Here is a 21,528-nt window from a genome sequence, read left to right on the forward strand (position 1 = left end):
AATAAAAGAATATATATTTTTTCTTTCCTTCTAGTTTTCCAGTTCTGAAATTGGATCGTCCCCATCACAGAGGCACCCCTTGGCAAGTGGGATTGAAGAGAGAGAGAGAGCGCCCATCTCGAAATTTGAATTTTCACACTTTCCCTATTTTGGGTTTAGTAATTTGGAAAATTGCCGCTCAAAGCATGGCCGCGTCGGATTGGGAAGACGATTGGGAGCTCTGCAACGACGACGGCTTCGTCTACAAGCGCAAGAAGCGCCGCCTCCACGACCTCCCCACCACCTCCGCCGCTCCGCCGCCCCTGCCGGATCCACGAGCAGAGGAGAGGCACCGGAGGGAGCGCAAGAAGAGGACCCTTCTTAGGCTCCTGGACAGGTACCGAAGCGAGATCCACCGGTGGGAGAATTTGTCAAACAACTTGCGTGCAATGCAAGAGAAAGTCCAACAGCAGCAGCAGCAGCAGCAACAACAACAACAACAACAGCAGCAACGACAAAGAGAGTTGAAGCAAGCCGAGTTGCCGTCTCCTTCGCCATCGGCGGGTTCGCAGGAGCTCGATGGCCGGACGCTCGTCGACGATCTACTATTGCAGGTTGGGCTTCTAATTAGGTCACGGTTTTGTTCCTTTTTGGGGCACCTCTTCTGTTTTTGGGATTTGTTGCCTTGGAATTTAAGCATTTCTTGTTCTGGGTCTTCGAATTATTTGCCCTAATGGTTTTCCCTTTAGTCGCCGAGAAACGTTCGGAAAGGGAAACAATTTGAACTTTTTGATATTAATTTTCCATCATTTGCGTGTTGATGATACGAAACCCTCCGCCCAGATGAGCGGAATACGAATTTTAGCTTAGTTAATTGATTAAAGCATTCATATTTTTCTCTATTGCCTCTGAATTTCATAGCAGCCAAACCGGGAGGGAGGTAAGTGCCCCAATTTTTAGCTTTACTAATTAATTGGTGCATTTTCATCATTTGAAAACTTAAAGAAGTCGAGGGCAGTAAACATGAGAATCAATTTTAGTTGTCCTTCCATTAAATTTTCTTAGCAACCAAACAGGGAGAGTATTAACTGCTCTAATCCATGTAAATAAATTATGCCGTAGTTCTTTTAGGAATTCTAACGGGTTTGCTGGCGTTAGCCTTTTCAGATCCTTGCAACTGCAAAATCCCTGCAGAAGGGGTCACAGTCAAATTGCAGACTTCCCCGACCCCTTTCTTCCTGGAGTTTTGTGTTAACTCTTTAGCTTTGAATTGCAGGCAGAAGCCAAGGAAGCCATTATTGACAATGTTTCGAATTTATGCGACGTCGCGGAATCCATGTGCAATGCTCAAGAGGACCAGATGAAGCAATATTTCTTTGATCTTCCGGTCTGGGGGTCACCACGAGAGCTCATGGCATCGCTCTGTGATAACTGATGAGTGAGCTTCTTCCAATTGGTTGGCAACCCAGGACCGGATGTTGGACTTGAGGGCAAGTCTTCTTCAGCTGGTTTTTAGGGCTTATGCTTTGTAACAGTAGCACTGATGCACCATGAAAACCTCACTTGTAATCTATTAGTCTGTACCTTGTAGATTTGTCCCCCTAGAAGGTAATGAAAATTGAAAAATGAAATTCTTCTTAGCTCTGTTGTTTGTGCTGTACTGTGATATGAGTTAAGATTCTCTGAGTTGGCCATATGATGGATAAACATAACATGGGTTGCATCAAAGAAGATGAGGGTTACAAAGCTGATGCTGTTTTTGGATTTGTGAAGGAAATTTAAGGGGTAAATTTTGTACATAAGACTTGTGGTATAACTATTTGTTACTTTACAGAATCTAGGTCATGTTTGGTTCAATTATCTTAAGCAATATTCACCATTGAGCCCCTAGAGGAAAGGTTATAGTGCCAAGGGAGTGATTTGGAGTAAAAAGGCATAATCTCTTCTAAATCAATCAGCAAGTAGAAGCTATTCCGAATGCTTTCTGCATCATTACTTGCTTCTCTTCCTCTCCTTTTGTCCACGATGGTTATGATACTCCAGTTTCCAAGCATGTGTAATATACACTTTTTTTTTGGGGGCCATAGCTCCAAGGCACATTGGTTAATTAAAAGTGAGCTTGTTTCATTAGTTAATCTAAGTTTGGTTAAGTTTTAACTAGTAAAATGAATACATCACTCTGACTGCCTGGGCTTTTTGGCCCTGTTTGGAAGTTGAGAATATGACAAGGAGGAAAGAAATAATAAAAGTATATTTTTTCTTATCAAGAAAAGTGAGAAACAAATAAAATATATAATAAATAAATAAATTTTTAATTCTATGCATCATTAATATTTAACTTTTTTAAAGAAATAGTAATCATATTAGAATGACCTATAGTCTCAATATTGCTTGATATAGAGAAAAAAATATATAATAAAAAGTAAAATTTTATTTTATTTACCTTTCCTTTACTTGTATAAGGTTTTTGATCCAAACAAAGCTTCCTAGATGGACAAAAAAATTTGACTCAAAGATGACAAAGTAATGGAGAATTACTTAACAAATTTTGTTTAAAAAATCAAATGATGTAGAATACTTTTAAAATCTAAAATTACTTGCAATCTCTGATTTTATAATGAGCTTATGGGTCATTTGGGAGTTGTTCTAAAGTGCAAATTGAGCTTGATTGTCTCAATTCTTGCCAAGGTTGAATCTCTCTCCCTCCCTCCCTAACAAGAAATTGGTGAATGATAGATGACAACACTACCAAACTCATGGAAAAAATTCATAACTGGTATATTAAGCAAAAAATTAAAATTCACCAAAAAGCTCACTTATTTGACAAAAAATTCAAATGGCAATCTTTTTTTTAATCAAATTATGAAAAAATACAACGCAAATTGATGGTTCTGCAGCACCACCAGTAAAGATTTTGAGGATCTTTTTTTTGGTTGGACGTGAAAGTAAAGGACTAATTAACCAAGAGTATCACTCAGTTTTTTCCTACTTTGATGAGAGGGTTTTGAGATCAATATCATTTAGGCGTGAAGGAACAACCTTGACGGGCAGAACAATAAAACCAGCTTTTTTACAAGCCTCCTCCAGAGCCTTTACTTGAGAGGGACCATCGGGGCAGAATGCGATCACCGCTCCTCCGCTTCCTGTAAACTTTGATGCAGCACCCACTCTTCGTGCCACCTCCACCATCTCTATGTTTAAAGCGCCAAGCACATCATCACCAAACATATTCCTGTTTCAAATTTAAGATAAGGCGTGCCATAAGATCAGTGTATACATGTCTAAGACCAAAGAAATAAACTCCCCAAAAAGATATTAGTTATTTTCATTAGTTTTAGAAAACTTCGAAGTTGGTTTCGAAGTTGTTGAAGGATTGAAAAGTAAGAAAACATGACCAAAGACATTTCCTCATTAGCACTCATAAAACAAAACATCCTCTGTTTTATCCAAGTTAGGACAGCTTTGCTAAGATGAACTTGTCAAAACAAATCTGTCAGGTATCAGATGTTAAAAAATACATTTGCTTACCTCCGAAGGTTGAAATTATGGTTCATGAGGTTTGCAAGCTTTGAATGGTCTTTCTCAAGCAATGCATTCCGTCCTTCTAATGCTATATTCGCAACCTCTGCCATTGATGATTTTATGAACTCATCTCCATTAAGCCACCTCTGCCTTACTGTACTGTGTACCTGTGTTTAAAAAATGTTTATGAAAAATGCGATCTATTGCTACCTTCTGTACAAAATATTGAATGTCAATCCTGCCTGAGGCCCCTTTTTTTGGGTCCATTCTAGAGATTGTAAGAACAGTTCCCCTGGCAATCCTCTTCCATAAGGCAGCTGGTTCACTTCCAGTATACCTTGTTCATATTTAATCACAAGAAGTTCATAATCCAAAAGTGTATAAAAAGCTGCTTTTGAATTGAAAAAAAAAAGTGGGGGGAACTGGAGATATAAACACATCATGACTAGATAGCATATAATAATTAGATATCAAGGTTCTACAATAAAGCTCTTGGCTTAGCGAAACAAAGATTTAAAATTTTTTTTTTTTTGGTAAATCTAAACTGCTATTTGAAGATATACAAGCATATAGAAAATGTTATGCGCATGTATATTTGAAGTCTGTAGAATGACAAGTTTATAAAGTTTGATAGCAGTATGTGTTTTATGCACAAAATCTGTGTAATGAGCGACAGAACTTAAGAATAATGACCATATTTACTCAGCATCATCACAACCAGTCCACAGAGTCGTGCAACAGCGTCAAAATTTTTGTGTCATATAATCCGCATACTCATAGAAAGTCAGATCTATTTATGAATACATACATAAATATACATGCAGAGGTTTCCATGAACCCAGACATAATTCTACATGCATCACTTGGGTACACCTGGCATGTTCTTGGTTCTTAGTATTAAACAAACCTACATTGTAAACAAGATCTTGTTGTAACTTTAAGGCTCAATGGGCTTTTTCTTTTGGGATGAGGAGACATTCCTAAGCATTAAATGGTTCACAAAGGGTGAAAAAAGCAGAACAGATCAAGTAGATCTTCTAGGTCCACGAGGCGAAAAATCAGTGATAGTCCTATAGGTGCTTGCATATGAGAGCAGGAAAATCATGTAGTCATGCAGATAAAAATGCTCATCACACAAACATGAGTGCAAAAGGAAAACTGAATCGTAACAATACAATGACACACCATGTCCACAAACCAAGATCACAGAAGGCAAAGCCATTATACGATCCTAACCTTCCCAGAATCACTAGGATTTTCAGCATAGATGAGATGCAGCGGAGGGAGAAGACTAATATCCAGGGGTGTGTAGATGCCATGGCCTAATCCATCCATGCGTTCCTTGCTAAAATCCTACAAATAAACAGTTGAATAGGATCCATAAAAATCCTTATGTGTCTTCCTATGTTATATGCATACATAAAATATTTTAAAATTGCATACCATGTAAACAAGGCCTCCATAAACCTGTGCAACCCGATCCTGCAGACCAGCAACTATTCCAAGTTCCTTCTCTGCATCAAGGATAAGGTTGGGCCTGACCTCTACTTTAATTAAATGCCTAACTTCATAAAAGTCAAGGAGGCAGTTGAGGGCAGCACATACAATTGCGCTGGAACCTGAAAGCCCCGTCTGTATTATCAAAACTATTAACTTCAGCCATACACTGCTATTAGGAATAGAAATAGACTAAAAAGTTGAATACACATTTAAAGACTAATCCTAACATCTAAATAATTTATGTTATACTGCTACATTTCAACATAAAAAGTTCAGCAAATTTATCCCAAGAAAATAAGAACCAAATTCTATGACAAAGTAAAGTTTAAAACAACCTTAACCTCTACAAATTTTCAAGCAGAATATTGCCCTGTCTAATTCTGCAGCCTTATTATTCAGTTGCTTCTCAAAAACACACTAAATGTATCAGTAGTTTATTAGCTTTAGCTTTAGAATTATATATTCTATATTGCAAATATACTCCTGCGTTAATCAACAGAAAATCTAATGACTGAATAGGTTTTGAAAATGACATGCAAATGGATATTAAATTGTCTCAACCTGACAAAAGAGTGAGGTGATTTTAAATATAGATAGCCACATTTTGGGCAGTTTGATTGTAAGAACAACAGAACCTTATGTATTGAGATCATGTAATTATCTTTTTTGGACAAGTAAAATGAACATAATTTGAGCTGGTGGTTCTTTTACAAGAAGCCTAGACGATCTGCAGTGTTTTTTTCTTCAAAAGAAACATCATCAACATGAGTTCTGGTAATGCATTGATATTTTCTATAAACAGTACTGCAACACTACACACCCAAACACCAGGCATTTGATCACTGTAGTGCTGCTACACAAGACATCCAAACATCACGTGTTTATCAATACTCTTGCTTTGTATGGTTGAACCTAGGGCTACAAACGCTGAGCTGAGCCGAGCAAGCTTTGCCATGCTCAGGCTTATTTGTTAAAATTTTAACTGAGCTCAAGCTTGAGCTGAGCTCAAACTGAGCTTTGGTATACTTGCTCAAGTTTGTTTATATGAAAATGAACGAGCTCACAAGCCCTTACCGAGCCAAGCTGCTAAGATGTTCATGAATGGTTTGATTCTTTTGGAACCTTTTATTTTGATAAGTGAGAGCTCTTAGGGTTTTGTTAGGAAAAAAAGGTGAAAAAGAGCCTTAGATTGTTTTTCTCTAACCAAGCTAGCCTATCGGCCTTAAGCAATTAGTCTTACTAAATTTGGGAGATGGAATTTGAGCAAAATAAGCCATTGCCCAAACAGACCCTACTTTTAAGCCTGCTACAGTCTATCAAGCCTAATTTGGACTTACTAAACTAGCTCATAAATGAGTCCAATCTAAGCTTATTAAATAAGCCTAAACCAAGCCAATGATTGAGCTGCTCATAAGTCCAAACGAGCTGACCCTACGAGTCCATTCCTATTCAGGTTCAGCTTGTTTATTGTACGTGCCACAAAATTGGGCTTTGGAATCACTCATTTATATAATGAACAAGTCAAGCTCTTACTATGTTGAGCTCCTGAGCCGCTTAGGAGCAATTTGGTTTGTTTGCAACCCTAATTGCATCAAACACTTTTAGTGATTGTACATTTGTACACCACAACAACACTAGCAGTGACAAGGCATGATGTTTAAGCAGTAAATAAAGCATTTTTGTTCCGTAAATTTCACTTTTTTAGTCAGTATAGAGGTCCAAGACAAATAATGTTACAATATGACTCTTACCTGCCGAGGGATATTAGTTTCATATGATAGAGTGAAATTCCCTCCACGGAGATCAATCTTGTTGTCTTTGCAATAATTATGAAACACTTTACAAATTGCCATCAGCAAGCGTACACCTCCATAATAACCTTCATTTTGCAATCGACTCACCTGCAGAAAGTATGAGCATATTTTACTCCACACAAAACTCAGAACCTTTAGCATGCCATGGAAGAAATTAAGACAACTTTCAAATGGGTGAGTCATGTCGGAGCAAATTCTTCTCTTAACAATGCAATCTTCACACTCACACGAACACACACAAAGACACACACGCAGAGGCCCATAAATAGGTACAGAGCTAAGAAAGATTTTAGTGTTGGATAAGCTATTTTAGTGTTGAATCAGCTACAGCCCCATTTGTCATTTGCACCATGCAGAGTTCAAGTGAAACGCTTACAATAGAGAAACACCAGTGCCCAAAAATCAAATTCTTCAAGCATACTGTAAAATGCATATGAGCAATCATCAGAATTGACCTGCACATTAATCCCTCTTAATCTAAACCTAATGCTCTATTACCTAAGAAGCAATATTTCCCTTTTCCGTACTGTACTCGAGTTGGACATGTAAATTGCTAATTTCAATTCCAATGAAGCGACTTTTGTTTTACCACCAAGGAAACCTACATCCACCGTCCTTCTACTCAACAAAAACACACAAGATCAAATTCTGAAGCCACTTGTGTTTTATTACCAAGTACCAACTACTTGTAGTTTGTCCTGTAAAGGTATACCGCTACGGATTCGATCCAAAAACAATTCAGTTGAGCAAGATCAATGCTAATTCCTACAGTAAATTTGCAATCACGCTGAGAAATTCAATCACGTTTACGAATCTAAACAGGACCGATCAAAATTAGAACAACAAATGCAGATCGAGAGAGAGAGAGAGAGAGAGAGAGAGAGAGAGAGAGAGAGAGAGAGAGAGATTATGGACGAACGAGATGGTGGAGGGAGTCGAAGTGGACGAGATCGTGGGTAGGGTGCGGCCGGATGACGAGATCGGCGGAGGGCTCCAAGCGAACGGAAGCCCAGAAGTTGGCGAAGCTGAAGGAGATGACACGGCCGAAGTAGACGTCGCTGGGGTTTCCCAGAAGACCAACCCTGGCATTCGCCTTGTGCTCGATCGCGCCCTCTGGTGCCGGAGCCCCTGCTTTCCGATCCATCATCGCCGGAAGCTGCCACTTCTGCCATTGTACTTTTTGGTGGCTATATATTTCCTCGTCGTTCCGTACCGTTCCGATGCACGGCCACGTGGGGCGGGCGCGGGGTCCACAAAGGGATTAGATCCGCAGCGACGATGAGTCAGGGACAAGGACAGGATCATAGGACATTGCAACGACGTCGTCTCGCTCCTGCAGACTGCAGTCAGAAGATACTCTTCTCCATGAGATTTGATAAAAGAAAAATAGAAATCATTCCAAAAATATTAAAAATGTCACAAATCACTTCTAAAATTTTAAAATCACAATTTTTTCTTAAAGTTTAGTTAAAAAATATAAATATTTTCTAAAAAAAATTTATCTTTTAAAAATACAAAATAAGATTTGTGTCATTTCAACAAACCTTAAAGAATATTTCTAAAATTCTTAAAACTTTAGGGGTTTAAAACACGAAAGAAGATTTGTGTATTTTTTGCAAACATTAGAGGAAATCCCTAGAACTCTTAAAATTTCAGGAGTTTAAAATACAAAGGAAGATTTGTGTCTTTTTAATAAGCTTTAGAAAATATTCTTGGAATTCTTAAAATGTAAAAACCCGAACCGTGATATATGGAATAAATTAATAAAGAGAATGGTAGAATTGTAAATTGAGCAAGTTTCGTCGACGAAGGCCTTAGGTTGTTCGGCGACGAAATGCAAGAGCTCGTCGACGAGGTCACTGCTTCATTAACGAACTATCTTTAATGTGTAGTGACTCGAAGAATAATAGTTTTTTAATAATAAAGAGGAGAGGAAAATGGAAATAGGAACCGAATGAGGCAGTAGACTTCGTCGACGAACACTCCGCGTTCATTGATGACATCGTACTTTCGAGGTAATAACAATTTCAAGAAATTTCCAAGCCTCGTCGACGAATACAGGGGTTCATCAACGAGGGTTCTTTAGGACCTCGTCAACGAGGTCCCATCTCATCGACGAGAAAATACCGAGAGAAGAATTTGAGCTACTCTAAATTTCGTCGACGAAGTGTAAGGGTCGTCGACGAAATTACTTAAGGACTCGTCGACGAGATGACGTGACTCGTCGACGAATCCCACAGTATAAATAGCTCTAAACTTATTTTAATCGCAGAAATTCGGCCGCAAACCCTATCCTCTCTCTCTCCTACGGCCCTTCCCCCTTCTCCCTTCGATTTCGACCTCGTCAGTCGCTGGATTGACGATCTAACGCCACCACGACGCTCCTGGCAGAGTTCTCTTCAAATCTGTTGGAGCAAATCATCGGTGGGGCAAACTTGGAATTCATCCCAAATCCAGAGTAAGGTCTTTTATTCAGAATTTGACTTTCCAGTAGTTGTAAGAAATGATGCAAGCAAAGAAATAATTGTAGACACCCTATTTTTGCTCTAACCAAATAGAACAAAAGAGTCCCTTCTCATTATATTATTATTATTATTACCTTATTTTTATTATTATTATTTTCTTATAATTATTTATATTATTTATTATTGTTTATTACTAGTATTATAATTAGTATTACCTTACTATTATTTTGGGTATATTTTTAAATTTTAATTAATTATTTATTATTATTATTATTATTATTATTTTCCTATATTATTAGTACTTTACTATTATTTTAATAGTATTTTTATCATTATTATTATTATTTTTCATTTTTTATTACTAGTACTTTTATTATCTTTATTTTATTTTTACTTTACTATAATTATTTTTGTTTTCCATTTATTTTATTGTTATTATTTTTTGATATATTATTATTATTATTATTATTATTATTATTATTATTATTACTTTTTGTATTATTTTTATTAGTATTATTATTATTTTACTGATAATATCTTTATTATTTTTATTTTTACTATAATTATTTATTACTATTTACTATTTAGTATTATTATTATTATTATTATTACCTTATTGGTATTTATATTATTATGATTATTATTATTAATATTATTTCCTTTTTCATTATTACCATAAGAATAAAAGCAAAAAAAAAAAAAAAGAGGAGAAAAAGAAAAATAAAATCAAGAAAGGAAATTTTGTTAGGATTTTCAAAAAAAAAACATTGCCGCCAACCCAAGCTTTGCTCCATCACACCGGCAGCAAACCAGCAGACCTGAGGAGTTGCTCCCCACTGCTGCGCCGCCGCCAGCCTCCTCTGCTCCAGCAAACCCCGGCCACCCTTCCTCGCCACCGTAGCACCACCCATCTGCCGTCGTCACTATCAGCCCTCCACCCAGTTCCGGCGTCACCCACAGCAGCCCAGGCAGGTACCCGCAACTCCACTCTACACAGCAGCCATCCTCTCCGAGCCCACTCTCCGTCCCTCACCTCTGCGGTACGCCCACAGCAGTCTCTGTAAGTCCCTGCACTCACGCACACTGCACACACACACTCGTGAATATATATATATATGGATTCAGTTTTGCAATTTATGACATAAAGTTTAAGTCTTTTAGTTTTTATTTTTATTTTTTATTTTTTTTATTTTTTTACATGCTATGTATACTTTTATTTATTTAAGTTTTCTTATTATGTGTTTATTTTGTTTTATTTGTTAAAACTATACCTGTTAGATAATTAATATAGTAATATTGTTTTAATTTTTAAATGGTAAATACTAATTAATTTTATTCTTCTTATGGCAGGATTTTTGTTCACATTCAAAATTTAATTATTTTTGTTTATGCATGGAAAATACTAATTAATCTTATTCTTCTTATTGCAGAATTTTTGTTCATATTCATATTTTAATTATTTTTGTTTATGCATGGAAAATGCTAATTGAGTCTATTCTTTTTATTGCGGGGCTTTTCTTCTTTTTATGATAATATTTATATAAGTATATCTAACATCAATTTTTTCAGAATTTTCTTCCCTTGTGTAAGAATTTTTATTCAGGTTTTACATACACATATAGAATGTTATTATTTTGGTTGTTATTGGTAGTGTTTTAATATTTAAAATTTAGGTTTAAAGTTTCATTGCCTTTATTGTGTATATTACTTAATATTATTGTCGTAAGTTTTGGATTATATCATTTAATTTTTATTTTTTTTATTTTTCATAGCTATTGTTGTATATTTGTTTAAAGTACTTGTATTATCGTTGTTTTTATTGTAATATACTTATTTTTATTGTTACATATTATTTAGGGTGTTTGTTTTATTGTGAAGACATTATTTAGGCTTTTTGATGTATTTAGGATATTTATCATATTTATTGTTTATAGGATATTTAGGGATTTTGTGTATTATTGTTTAGGATTGTAACATTTACGCATGTTCATGATTCTTGATTATTTACATTATTTTCATGATATTATCTTTTAAGGTTTTGATTATTGTTTTAGTTTAGGGTTTTGACTATTTTACGTTATTAGGGTTTTGAGTAGTGTTTTATTTAATCTGTCCCTGTACTGTTATTGTGTACTAATTTTAGGGATTCCATACCATTAAATATTGATCTTAAGGGTTTCCATAAAATGTATATTACTTCCTTGACTTTTATATGGTTTGGGAGAATTTGATTTATTTTCCATATTTATGTACAACATTTCCATATTAAGGTATATTAATATTTTAGAGTTTGTGCATATTTTATAGATTCATGATGTGAATTATTATCCATAATCTCATTCTATTACATGTTTATAAAAAGTACATAATTTTTAGGGTTTGATTATTTCCATTCTAGAGTATATCATTAGGGTTTGATTATTAATACTTGGGGTTTTATCATTAAAAATTTGACTATTATGGTATATAATATTTACGTGTTATGATTTATATTTTAAGTAGTATTTTATTTTTTGTTATTAGCTATTTGAAATTTTTGTAAAATACAGAAAATAATAAAAAATTGAAAATTAGGAGAAAATTCTAAAAAATATTTTTGATTTATTATTTCAAAATACAGTAAAAATATGAAAAAAATAAAAAATCAGAAAAATAGAAGAAGGTAAGGAAAATACTTTGAAACTTAAAAATATTTTTTAGTTCCAAAAACCTTCAAACTAGTATTTTAATACTTAGAAAAACCCTAGAAAATTTTCAAAATTTGAAGTGTATTTTGTAAATTATTTTCGATTTTATCCCTATAATTTTATTGCGGGGGGTATGAGCCTTTGGGCCTCACGTACCCTAAGCTCTGAGGGAATATATGTATATATTTATTTTTTTTTATAGGTATTTATAAATTCATAAAAAGGAGTAATTTAAAAACTTATTAGATTAACTTAGGGATAATTTCAAATTAATTAGGTACCGTTCGTAAGAACGGGTGCTTAGGGGGTGCTTGTACCTTCCCCTCGCGTAACCGAACTCCCGAGCCTAACTCTGATAACATAGACCCACTCTACCCCTAACGGGGTAGTAATCATGTGTTTTAACCACACTAAAAGGTTAGTGGCGACTCCGACACTTTCATCTTTTTAATTAAAATTTAAATTGATTTTAATTTCGCCGCCCGGGGCACACGCGCTCCCGAGACGTCGCGACAGCTTGGCGACTCCGCTGGGGACCTTAGAGAGTCGAGCCATTAATTAATTAGAAATTATCCCAAGTTTAAATTTATTAAATCTTTTAATTACTCCTTATTTTGTGAATGTTGTAATCTGTAAATAACTTTGATTAGTTGTAAATATTTTACTTCCATAATTTACAAATAACCTTAACTAAGTAAAAATATTTTGTTTCCTAATTTTGTTAATATTAATTGTAGATATTTTGTTTCCAAATATTCCGAATAAAGCATATTAATTGTAAGATATTTTGAATAAGCATCTTAATTACTGATATTTTGTTTCCTTATTTTTTGTTTCCAAAATTTTTTGTGAATAAACATATTAATTGCATATATTGTGTTTCCTTATCTTTTGAATATATATATTAATTGTAGATATCTTGTTTCCATATTGTTTATATCATGTGAATAAATGTGGGGGTAACGGGATTAGGTTAAAAATTAAATTCACACACTCTCACGCTCTATACCCGAGCTTTCCTTACTAGGATTAGATAGGAGTGTAATAGCGTCAGTTCCTTCGTGGCAGAGCTTGACGGGACCCGCGAACCACTCCACTCAGTACGGGTTTTACCCCAATGGGGGAGGATGGAATTCCAAACTGAGGACCTTTTGTCAATAGGGTTAGAGCCTACCCACACATACTTGTATATAGTTTTCCTTAACTAGGATAGTGCCATGACGAACCCTGTATATACATACCTACCCTGGGTTGGGACATCCTTATCCTCATACCGTCTATTGTATATATGTTGTGAGATACTTTGTATTATATCATTCATTTTGCATCCACTTTAGATATACATACTACTTAGCCGGTATTCTGAAAAAGTCCAATAATGAGACCATGGCCCATCCTTTCAAAAAATGAAGCACTTGGCCCAAGCATTTTAAAATATGGGTCGGCCCAACCCTTTTCAAATAACTCGGGCCCAATTCTTTAAAAGCAAACTTGGGCCCGACCTTTTTCTAAGCAAAAACTTGGCCCATGCCTTATTTTCAAAAAGGGTCAAACCCAGATTTCAAAAGAGGGCTTCAACCCCATTGCCTAAAAATTCGGGCCAACATTTTTTCAAGTAATCCAAGCCCAATTCCTTTTCAACTAGGGCCTCATCCCATCATGAAATATGGGTCGACCCAACCCTTTTCAAATAAATTGGGCCCAATTCTTTAAAAACAAATCTTAGGCCTGACCTTTTCCGAAGCAAAAACTCGGCCCATGCCTAAGTTTCAAAAGGGGCAAACCCAGATTTCAAAAGAGGACTTCAACCCCATTACCTAAAAATTTGGGCCAACATTTTTTCAAGTAATTCAAGCCCAATTCCTTTTCAACTAGGGCCTTAACCCATCATGAAATAGCTCGAAGCCCATATTTTAAAATACTTGAGGCCCAAGTACACATTTAAGTCCACAAGTCTGCATTGAATGAATCCTACGAGTTGACTAGATTGGGTCAACCCTAACCTTAGAACATAATCTGACCCTTCATGGAATCTAAGGTAGATAGACCATCATCAAGGAAATGAAGGGTTGAGGGAGAAATTGAATTGAAATCGTCACCCATTAATGGTCGTTTTAATCTTTGAAATGTTCATTAGTGGAATTTTTCTAGAATGCTGGCTAAGTAGTTAGTTATGTTACATTGCATCCATGCATAATTTCACACATAGTCATGCACGATAAGTCGCATACATGTTCATATCATTATTTGTATGTATAAGTGCACTAGTTGCATCCATATATAAACACCCATTGCATAACCTAATCGTGCATTCCATGCTCAATTTCATTACTATACATGCATAGTCATCTCCAATGAGTCAGTAATCATATCCCAATTTCCTGTAAAACCAGCGTGCCAAGGTGGTGAAATCGAGATTTAAAATTCTAAAAGTAGGAGAAATAGAACGGTTTCTGCACATCCTTTTAAGTTTTTGACAAAGGGTTAGACTCATGCGGAAGGATCTAGAAGGTCAGATGTGCTCTCCCGCGCCAAATCCTGAAGACGTCCATCAAGATGTGCGAAAGATTAAGAATCAGATGGAGGAGGTAGCCCCCTCGTGGAGCCAAACTACACGACTTCCAAAGCAAGCAGTTGAAAACAAGCCTTTGTTCCAACCATGGTTGATGGAGTCGCTAGCTGGTCTAGGCTTAAGCCTACACACATTTGTCCTATCAACTCAGGATATGAAACCTCAACTGGAGAGAGATGTTCAAGTTCCGCCCTTCATCAATCCTAATATTCAAGAAGGGGGAATAGCTAAAGAAATGGGCAAAGAGCAGATACCTAATGAAGAAATGGATCATAAGAATGAAGTCTGGGAAGAACAGCTGCAAGTTATGCAAAAGGCAAACATTTCTGGTTCATCGGATGTTTTCAATCCTTGTCTAATGTCGAATTCAATCTTACCCCAAAAGCTCAAAGTCCCAAATTTTGCAAAGTTTAGTGGGTCTGAGTGTCCACTAGCTCACTTGGGGATGTATTTACAGAAGATGGCCGCATGTTGTGATAATGATGATCTGCTCATCCATTGTTTCCAAAGTAGTTTAATAGGGGAAGCTCTAGAATGGTGTCGCCAAGTAAAAGTACATACGTGGAGAGATCTAGCTCGCGCTTTTATGACTCAATATCGCCAGGAGGCAGTTCTAATTTCAAAGAGTAGGGAGGAGAAGACGAGCGATTGCTCTTATCAAAAAAGGGAGATGACAGCCCAGAGTTGCCCTATGATAGGAAAAGGGAAAGTAGTTTACCCATATCCATGTGTTGCCCATTTCCCTAAAAGGACCCCCAAGAATAGTCCCAATTGGGCAGTCATCCAAGAGCAAATTGAAGATGCAATCAATATGGGGAAAGCAAAGTGATCGGAGTCAGAACGAAGCCTTGTTAAATGGGTTGATAGAAAGAAAAGTAAGAAAGCCCAAATGACACAAGAGCAATGTTGTCAGACAGTCTCGCACATCGAATCTAAAAGCAACCTTGTTTTTAGACACCATGATGATCAGACTGTACATGCAAGCACAAGGCCTTTGGTCATGCCCGCCCATGTTCAAACACAAGATAGAGGTGTCCAGAGGAAAGTCAGAAAGATAGACCGTATCCCGATGACCTACGCAGAATTATTTCCACAATTGGTTGAAAGACATCTAGTTGCGCCTACGCCTGGAGAGTTGGTACAGTTCCCTTACCCAAAATGGTACAACCCAAATGCTCACTGTGAGTATCACACTAAGGCAATAGGCCATTCAATTGAAAAATGCTGGGCCTTTAAGCATAAAGTACAATCATTGAGAGAGGCTGGTTGGTTAACCTTCGGTGTCAAGCAACCAAGAGTCCAGGGGAATCCTTTGCCCAAACACGAGGAAGGAAGTGGTTGACATATCAGAGAGGTTCCCAAATCAATGGTTTCAGTTGTTATCCATAGAGGCTAAAGTGTTGGAGTACTGAGCTTTTTGACTATCTAATCCTTTTCAGTTGATATTCTTTTGTTTTCCCCATTGTTATTTGCTTTTTGTAATCTGTGGACGCCTGTGTCTCGGAATAGTTTCTATATTCAATAAAATGAGTTATGCATTTCGAGTCCAATTGCCAAATTCTGTTTGCTTATGTTTCATGCCGAAATAGGGAAAGTAATATTGCCAGTGTTCATGAGTTAGAAAGAGATGTTAAAGGATGAAACAATCATTGAATTCAAATGTTATGAAGAAGCAACTTACCTTCCAAGGAATTCAATGAAGCGGCTGCACTGCTCTAATAATTTCCTATCAATTAATCACTCATGTTTTGATCAAATGATGGATGACCCTCTTTGGCCGAACAGTTATCCCTAAAAAGAACCCAAACAATGATTTACCATTTGTTAACCAAATTGAACCTGAATGTTAAACCAGCTTTTTCTTAAAAGTCAGAACCTGGGTTTGGGTCCCTTAGTGTTTGGCAAATCATTTGAGACAATAGTCATTACCAAAGGATGGTAGGCCATTGTTCTACTACCCAAAAGAAAGTCAAAGAAGAAATCCCTTGCAAACCCTGTTTGAGTATGAAAGATTCATTTCTTGATTAACCCGTCAAAGGATCACACCCCATACTGGGGCAATTTTTTTAAAAAAATTGGTCCCAATTGAAGTTCAAATGAAAATGAAGTCAAGATTCCTTTATAAAAGAAAAAAGTGAAAGTTGTAGGAAAAGAAGGAAAAGAAGATTAAAAGGGAAAGAAAAAAGAAAAGCAGGAGGAAGAAGAAAGAAAATAAGGGACTTACTACGTATGCGATCTTTGACCAAATTACCCTTGATGAAATTGATGATTTTGAGTCTTATGTAACTCATTTCTTCTTTAACCTATACCCTTAGCCTACATTACGGTCCAAATGAAAGTCCTGACCAGATTGGTATAAATTGTTGTCTTAAAAGATTTGTCAGACTTAATATTGAGTCTGAACTACGTAATGACCTGATCCTGGAAAGGTACGTAGGCAGCTTGTTTAAATAATAAGTTCGGTCAACATCTTGCAAAAGCGCCTCAACTCGAACTGGGGGCATAAAATATTGTTTGGGGTGATATTATTGAGCCTTAGTTTCCCTTTTATTCTAAAATCCTACATCCCTAAGCCTACGTTTCGTTCCAAGTCTTAAAGACCATCTTGAGATCAAAGCATGGGTTGATGAAACTGGGGCAGTTGAAGAGAAGGACAGTCATTTGGGCTGGGAAATCAATGTTATACGACTTTTGAATACTGGTATGAATTTTTCCCTATAATACCATTGAAACATGGTAAAACATTTATTTTGTGCAGATGGCCTTTGATTTAGCAAGTTGACGTCATAGTTGCATAATCATTCCTCATTCCTTAAAATCACAAAAAAGAAGAAGAAAAGGAACTCTTCTTATTCTTTAGAGCATTAAAAGAGGATGGATAGTCAAAGAGTTTCAGAATCACCAAAAATTTCTATAAAGAAGATCCTTGTGGAGAAAGAGCAATCAAACTGGGGCAAATGTTATGTCAAGTTCAAAAGGAATCCAACAATAGAGTCAAGATCGGTGGCAGATGAATTTAACTGGGGTAAATTCCGAGTTGAGTCTCAGTATGTCTCATTCAAGCACTTTCTTATCGGATTGGAATAAGAAATCAGAGTCAAGATCAGCTGTAGGTCCATTCAACTGGGGCAGATTTTGTGATTTTAAGCTGAGTCAATCACTTTCATGACTGGATGAATAAAGAAGATTAAGCCAAGATCAGTTACAGATTCATTCAAATATGGCGAGTTTCATGTGGAGACCAAAGATGAGATCATTGACCACAAGTGCATTGGGAGAAAAGATTCATGCATTATCATGCATTACCCCAAATTTCATGCATTGTCATACATTTCATGCATTACCTAGATTTCATGCATTGCCATGCATTTCATGCATTACCATACATCTTATGCATCGCCATGCATTTCATGCATTACCCTATATTTCACACATTACCACACATCTCATGCATTGTCATGCATTCCATGTATTACTATGCATCTTATGCATTGTCCTGCATTTCACGCATCACCATATATTTTATGCATCGCCATGCATTGCATGCATTACCTACATTCTATGTATTACCAATACATCTCATGCATCATCATTGTGCATTTCGTACATTACCCAAAAAAAAAAAAAACATAAAAAAAAAAATACATACATATGATCACAAGTTGGTAACATGCATATTAATAGCCACATATCACTGCATTATAAGTTAGCAACATATCATTGCATTCTAGCATCACAAGCAGCAATAGAGCATCCTTCACGCTTTTCTTAAGCTTTTGAATGATTATTTGACATCCTTGATGGAGAGATTCCGGTTGTGTTTAATTATGAGCTGGGGTAGTTGACCCCAAGTGCACTTTGATTTATTTGGAAAACTGGGGCAAGTTGACCCCAGACACACATTGATTTATTTTGAACTGGGGCAACAGATCCCAAGGATAGGGGATTCCTTCATGGACATTCAGACTTTACCCCAAGTGCATTTTCCAAATAGAGTAACAACTTTCAAAACTTTGCTTTCACACCTTGTTACTGGTTGAGGTGGCTCGGATCATTGTATCCGCTACGGCTCAGATTCTTACATTTGAAGCAAGCCATCATTGTGTCTTATGGCTGGATCATCATGTCCCTAAGGCTCTAATTCTTACATTCGAAGCAAGCCATCATTGTGTTCCATAGCTGGATCATCGTGTCCCTACGGCTCGAATTCTTACATTCGCAGCAAGCCATCATTGTGTCCCATGGCTGGATCATCGTGTACCTACGACTCGAATTCTTACATTCGAAACAAGCCATCATTGTGTCTCATGGCTGGATCATCGTATCCCTACGGCTCGGATTCTTACATTCGAAGCAAGCCATCATTGTGTCCCATGACTGGATCATTGTATCCCCACGGCTCAGATTCTTACATTCGAAGCAAGCCATCATTGTGTCCCATGGCTGGATCATCGTGTCCTTAAGGCTCGGATTCTTACATTCGAAGCAAACCATCATTGTGTCCCATGGCTGGATCATCGTGTCCCTACGGCTCGGATTCTTACATTCGCAGCAAGCCATCATTGTGTCCCATGGCTGGATCATCGTATCCCTACGGCTCGGATTCTTACATTTGCAGCAAGCCATCATTGTGTCCCATGGCTGGATCATCGCGTCCCTACGGCTCGAATTCTTACATTCGAAGCAAGCCATCATTGTGTCCCATGGCTGGATCATCGTGTCCCTACTGCTCGGATTCTTACATTCGAAGCAAGCCATCATTGTGTCCCATGGCTGGATCATCGTATCCCTACGGCTCGGATTCTTACATTCGAAGCAAGCCATCATTGTGTCCCATGGCTGGATCATCGTATCCCCACGGCTCAGATTCTTACATTCGAAGCAAGCCATCATTGTGTCCCATGGCTGGATCATCGTGTCCTTACGGCTCGGATTCTTACATTCGAAGCAAACCATCATTGTGTCCCATGGCTGGATCATCGTGTCCCTACGGCTCGGATTCTTACATTCGCAGCAAGCCATCATTGTGTCCCATGGCTGGATCATCGTATCCCTACGACTCGGATTCTTACATTCGCAGCAAGCCATCATTGTGTCCCATGGCTGGATCATCGCGTCCCTACGGCTCAAATTCTTACATTCGAAGCAAGCCATCATTGTGTCCCATGGCTGGATCATCGTGTCCCTACTGCTCGGATTCTTACATTCGAAGCAAGCCATCATTGTGTCCCATGGCTGGATCATCGTATCCCTACGGCTCGGATTCTTACATTCGAAGCAAGCCATCATTGTGTCCCATGGCTGGATCATCGTGTCCCTAAGGCTCGAATTCTTACATTCGAAGCAAGCCATCATTGTGTCCCATGGCTGGATCATCGTGTCCCTACGGCTGGGATTCTTACATTCGAAGCAAGCCATCATTGTGTCCCATGGCTGGATCATCGTATTGCTACGGCTCGGATTCTTACATTCGCAGCAAGCCATCATTGTGTCCCATGGCTGGATCATCGTGTACCTACGGCTCGAATTCTTACATTCGAAGCAAGCCATCATTGTGTCCCATGGTTGGATCATCGTGTCCCTACGGCTTGGATTCTTACATTCGAAGCAAGCCATCATTGTGTCCCATGGCTGGATCATCGTATCTCTACGGCTCGGATTCTTACATTCGCAGCAAGCCATCATTGTGTCCCATGGCTGGATCATCGGGTCCCTACGGCTCGAATTCTTACATTCAAAGCAAGCCATCATTGTATCCCATGGCTGGATCATCGGGTCCCTATGGCTCGGATTCTTACATTCGAAGCAAGCCATCATTGTGTCCCATGGCTGGATCATCGTGTCCCTACGGCTCGGATTCTTACATTCGAAGCAAGTCATCATTGTGTCCCATGGCTAGATCATCGTGTCCCTACGGCTCCGATTCTTACATTCGAAGCAAGCCATCATTGTGTCCCATGGCTGGATCATCGTGTCCCTACGGCTCGGATTCTTACATTCGAAGCAAGCCATCATTGTGTCCCATGGCTAGATCATCGCATCCCTACGGCTCGGATTCTTACATTCGAAGCAAGCCATCATTGTGTCCCATGGCTAGATCATCGTGTCCCTACGGCTCGGATTCTTCCATTCGAAGCAAGCAATCATTGTGTCCCATGGCTGGATCATTGTATCCCTATGGCTCGGATTCTTACATTCGAAACAAGCCATCATTGTGTCCCATGGCTGGATCATCGTGTCCCTACAGCTCGGATTCTTACATTCGAAGCAAGCCATCATTGTGTCCCATGGCTAGATCATCGTGTCCCTACGACTCGGATTCTTACATTCGAAGCAAGCCATCATTGTGTCCCATGACTGGATCATCGTATCCCTACGGCTCGGATTCTTACATTCGAAGCAAGCCATCATTGTGTCCCTTGGCTGAATCATCGTGTCGCTACGGCTCGGATTGTTACATTCGCAGCAAGCCATCCCTGTGTACCTCAACCTGGATTCTTACATTCAGTGCGGATCGTCTCTGGTTGGCAGAAGTAAACAACTATTGATTAACTTGAAGAGCCATAGAGAGTTGAATGGCTTGGTTAAAATAGGTGTCTTTTATCTTTGCAGGCTTGTTACTGCAAAAAACGTAGGAGAGTTCCTACTGTTACATTGAAGCAACTAAGCCTACAAAGAGGGGCAGCTGTAGACACCCTATTTTTGCTCTAGCCAAATAGAACAAAGGAGTCCCTTCTCATTATATTATTATTATTATTACCTTATTTTTATTATTATTATTTTCTTATAATTATTTATATTATTTATTATTGTTCATTACTAGTATTATAATTAGTGTTACCTTACTATTATTTTGGGTATATTTTTTAATTTTTATTTATTTATTTATTATTATTATTATTATTATTTTCCTATATTATTAGTACTTTACTATTATTTTGATAGTATTTTTATCATTATTATTATTATTTTTCATTTTTTATTACTAG

General features: G+C 37.6%; 2 protein-coding genes across 2 annotated transcripts; one reads left to right on the top strand and one right to left on the bottom strand.

Moving 5' to 3' along the window:
• Positions 1-32: 32 nt before the first annotated feature.
• On the top strand, positions 33-1,619 carry LOC131167810 (uncharacterized). Its single transcript, XM_058126732.1, has 2 exons — positions 33-593; positions 1,256-1,619. Exons 1-2 carry the CDS (start codon positions 186-188, stop codon positions 1,412-1,414), a joined length of 567 nt encoding a protein of 188 aa, XP_057982715.1. The 5' UTR covers positions 33-185; the 3' UTR covers positions 1,415-1,619.
• Positions 1,620-2,798: 1,179 nt separating this feature from the next.
• On the bottom strand, positions 2,799-7,989 carry LOC131167811 (glucuronokinase 1-like). The gene is made up of 6 exons (XM_058126733.1): positions 7,735-7,989; positions 6,753-6,902; positions 4,945-5,133; positions 4,738-4,854; positions 3,508-3,668; positions 2,799-3,211 (listed from the first exon to the last, which is right to left on the bottom strand). Exons 1-6 carry the CDS (start codon positions 7,960-7,962, stop codon positions 2,965-2,967), a joined length of 1,092 nt encoding a protein of 363 aa, XP_057982716.1. The 5' UTR covers positions 7,963-7,989; the 3' UTR covers positions 2,799-2,964.
• Between the last annotated feature and the right edge of the window lie 13,539 nt (positions 7,990-21,528).

This window comes from Malania oleifera, chromosome 11 (assembly GCF_029873635.1).
Source record: "Malania oleifera isolate guangnan ecotype guangnan chromosome 11, ASM2987363v1, whole genome shotgun sequence".
NCBI lineage: Eukaryota > Viridiplantae > Streptophyta > Magnoliopsida > Santalales > Ximeniaceae > Malania > Malania oleifera.

Bases quoted from the DNA above. Each gene is read 5' to 3' on its own strand.
- LOC131167810 (XM_058126732.1), top strand. From the start codon at position 186: ATGGCCGCGTCGGATTGGGAAGACGATTGGGAGCTCTGCAACGACGAC. The intron at 594-1,255 runs GTTGGGCTTCTA...TTTGAATTGCAG, and splicing joins TCGACGATCTACTATTGCAG to GCAGAAGCCAAGGAAGCCAT.
- LOC131167811 (XM_058126733.1), bottom strand. From the start codon at position 7,962: ATGATGGATCGGAAAGCAGGGGCTCCGGCACCAGAGGGCGCGATCGAG. The intron at 5,134-6,752 runs GTAAGAGTCATA...TTGATAATACAG, and splicing joins AAACTAATATCCCTCGGCAG to ACGGGGCTTTCAGGTTCCAG. The intron at 4,855-4,944 runs GTATGCAATTTT...GTTTATTTGTAG, and splicing joins ATGGAGGCCTTGTTTACATG to GATTTTAGCAAGGAACGCAT.